Raw genomic sequence first — 3,439 nt, 5'->3', positions numbered from 1 at the left:
GCTCGTGGATGACCAGCTCTCTCCCACCGTGCCGTGTCGGGCTTCGTCCCCGACGAGCCGGCGATGGAGTGTTCCTCCGGCGCAAGCCGGAGCGCTGCGGCGTGCGTGATCCACCATGTCCCGACATGATCACCACAAGGCTCTAATGCCAATTGTAGTTGCAGGATCAGTTCTCTGAACTCTTTCTCTCACGAAGAACTCGAGTGTTTGCGCTGCGTTCGGCCTCTGCAGCCTTTTCCCTTTTTCTTCTTATTCAGTCAAGTGCTTCAGAACAGAAACTACAAGATACCCGGTCCAAGAGCGGGTTGATCGGACGTGCCATCCCACGAACTCCCGATCGCTAGGGTGTGGCCGTCACACGTTTACAATCATGCCATCCCACGATCCACCTGTGACGGCTCAGCTACACAAACTAACTGAAAGTCTGAAACTACGCCAAGTCAGGAACAGATTCCACGCTGCATGGCCCTTTATTTTAGCTAAGAAACAACTAGAGGATAACAAACAGCTCAACGGGATTATTTGCTAACATTTTGCAACGTGCATAAGCTGCTGGGGCAGGGGAGAAACCTGCAGGGCATATATAAACTTGTTCAGGGATGACGATATGGTTTGATTCAGGTAAACCTTGTTCCTGTAGAAAGCAGTAGTACATGAGTGCTTATATTATATATAAATGCAGCTTTACTACTGTAGGAAAATTTGCTTCACCCCTTCGGTTTTAATTTGGCCATGTTATGTGACGGCACTTTAGTACTGAACTTGTAGATAACCATGACGTGCTCTCGTCCTGCAAACGCTCTATCGAGGCCTGCGTGTCTCTGTGTTTTTTGCTCCAAAATTAATGGAAAGACTAAAATCTCTGAAGCTTGGCCTTTTGTTGACAGGAACAAGCAAGAGCTCTTCTTTTGCATTAGAGAAGAAGGAAAACAGTGCAAGTTACAGGGGAATGACAAGGCCCCAGCATACAGTACAAACAAACACTGGCGACAGTTCTTGACCTCAGTCGATCCAAGGCCTCCTCTGAGATTCCATCCGAGTTAGGGCCGCAGCCCGCATGGTTACAAGGCCCCAGGCAAGGAACAAGAACTTTCTGCTGTTTGTTGCGCCGTTGTTTGGTCATGGAGAGAGCGTACCTGTCTCTGTTTGCGAGTTTGCCTCCTGTTTTCTGTTCAGCTGCATTTAGTCCTTGGTTTCCCAATGCATCAACCTTGCCGTTTCCAAAGGGATGTTGATGAGAAATACCATTTTGTTGCAGCTATCGATGGATAGATGTGATGCTGCAATGCACGATACTTATGGAATAATAAAAAAAAATAGACATTGCCATTGCCATTACAGATGGCTTGAACCATCTCTACAGAGAGTCAGAGATGGAATCAACAACATACAAGAATAATAGAATTTGCCACAAGTTTGAAAAAGATGCAAGAATGGTACGTAGTACAACATTTTGTCCCAATGAGTTAACAAATAAAGAGCAAGTAGCTGGCCCAATAATGTTTATTACATATAAACCTCAAAGTACTATCAGAAATCATGACCATAAGACAGATGGTTGAAGTCACACCATGTCAAGGAGATCAGAGTTGAATGTTTTACCAAGCCGAAATCTGAGCTTCAACACCGGCCATTCGCCCAGCAGCTTAGTGAAAATGGGCAACAAAGCTACCATGACGCAAATTGCAATAGCCAACCAGTGAAGACGTGGAGCCAACACAGTGTATAAACCAGTTGAAAAAGCCGTAGTTGTTGCCACATATGCAAACCACATAAGCTTCTTAGTGGCGGATATGTAATAAATCAAGAACTCATAATCCCCCCACCTTGCTATGATGCATATGAAGGAGACAGCAAAGGAGCAGCACATTGCTAAGACGTCAGAAATCAAGAATGCTTGAAATGATAACTTCCTAGACATGATGGGAAGTCCCTCGCTTCCGGCGTCATTGCTGTATCCTCCAGGCAGGGTGAAGGCAGCGGCAAAGGTGACTGTCGTGATGAGGATCGCCACTAGCGAAGTGTTGCTTGTGTATGTTTGAGTTAGTGACTTCGCCTCCTTCCTTGATTCTAAGGTCGCTTTGTGTTTGGTATGCGTGTGAAGATTATAAAGAGTTTTGGCATCTTGCGGATCAGCTCTCGCCATAAGCATGCTCACTTCATTCTGCACATATTCAAAGAAGGCGCACATGAAGATCATAGTGTAATAACAGAGATTTGCAATTCTATTACATGGATCTATAGTATTGAGAAAAAGTGAACAAAAATTAAATTTGAGCATATATTTAAATTGATAAGCAAACTAGTCGATGATGTTGGTAATACTGAAGTACAAATATGTTACTCCCTCTGCTCCATATTGTAGCATATAGATTTTTTGAAAAGTCAAGTATCGCAAACTTTGACCAAATTTATGGAGAAAAACTTTTACATCTAGAATGCCAAAGTTATATCATTAGATTCATTACAAAATGAACTTTTATACGTTATAATTTTGGTATTGTAGATATAAATAGTTATCTCTAAAACAATGGTCAAAGTTTTGAAAGTTTGACTTAAAAAAAATTCTATATGCACCACATTATGAAACGGATGGACTATATAAATTTATAGACAAAATTTAAATTTGTAATATAAAGTTTTCTATGTCACTATTAGTCTTAGAACAGAGCCAAATAGTGGACTACAAAAATTTTGTATGTTGCAGCATTGATGGTTCTATGGTGAGTTCCTTTCAGAACAATACAGTAAAGAGTTTTTTTCTTTCTTTTTTGTAACTGTGTGCGTGTGTGTGTGTGTATTGATAATATACATACCCAGTTTAAAGTCTTCGCATCATCAATGACATGAGCTAATACCCAAGCTGCTGTAACACCTTCATTATCAACCACAGTTGTGTCTATGTCATCGTGAGACAGCAAAGCAACAACCATTTTAGGATTGCACTTCTCTACCGCCAAATGTAGAGCAGTTTTCCCGTTGGAGTCTCGCATGTTAATGAGTTTCCGAAGTTGTGGGGTCCTCAAGATGAATTCTGTGAACTCCACTTGATCATCGTATACAGCTACATGGAGGGATGTCCAACAGGCATCTTGTGTTGAACGGTAAGGAGTATCAGGACAGTATTTAAGAAGCTCTTCAGCAACATCGAGGTGACCTTCATATGCAGCATAACTAAGGAAAGGATTACCATTACTTGGCACCTCATACCCTAAAGAGCAATCATGTTCCAGCAATACTCGTAACACGTCAACCAGGCCACGATATACAGCTGAACTTAGCGGAGTACACCCATTGTTATCGGCTTCTTTGGCCAGCCCAGGACGTGTTTCCACAATTCTCTTAGCCAAACCTGAAAACAAATCAGTACATGAACAACGGTTAATTAGCAATGGGATGACGATAGTCCTTGTGAGGACTAGTAATGATATACTAGAAT

At 42.1% G+C, this 3,439-nt stretch overlaps 1 protein-coding gene across 1 annotated transcript; it reads right to left on the bottom strand.

Annotated features, from left to right (window-relative positions):
- Positions 1–1,370: 1,370 nt before the first annotated feature.
- Positions 1,371–3,352, bottom strand: LOC119344223 (ankyrin repeat-containing protein NPR4-like; the record flags this gene model as incomplete). Its single annotated transcript, XM_037614763.1, has 2 exons — positions 1,371–2,164; positions 2,817–3,352. Coding segments are annotated over 2 exons (1,136 nt in total), but the record flags the coding sequence as incomplete, so codon positions are not given.
- Positions 3,353–3,439: the final 87 nt, after the last annotated feature.

Source organism: Triticum dicoccoides, unplaced genomic scaffold (assembly GCF_002162155.2).
Source record: "Triticum dicoccoides isolate Atlit2015 ecotype Zavitan unplaced genomic scaffold, WEW_v2.0 scaffold159887, whole genome shotgun sequence".
NCBI classification, from domain to species: Eukaryota; Viridiplantae; Streptophyta; class Magnoliopsida; order Poales; family Poaceae; genus Triticum; species Triticum dicoccoides.
This window is presented reverse-complemented; position numbering and strand designations above follow the sequence as displayed.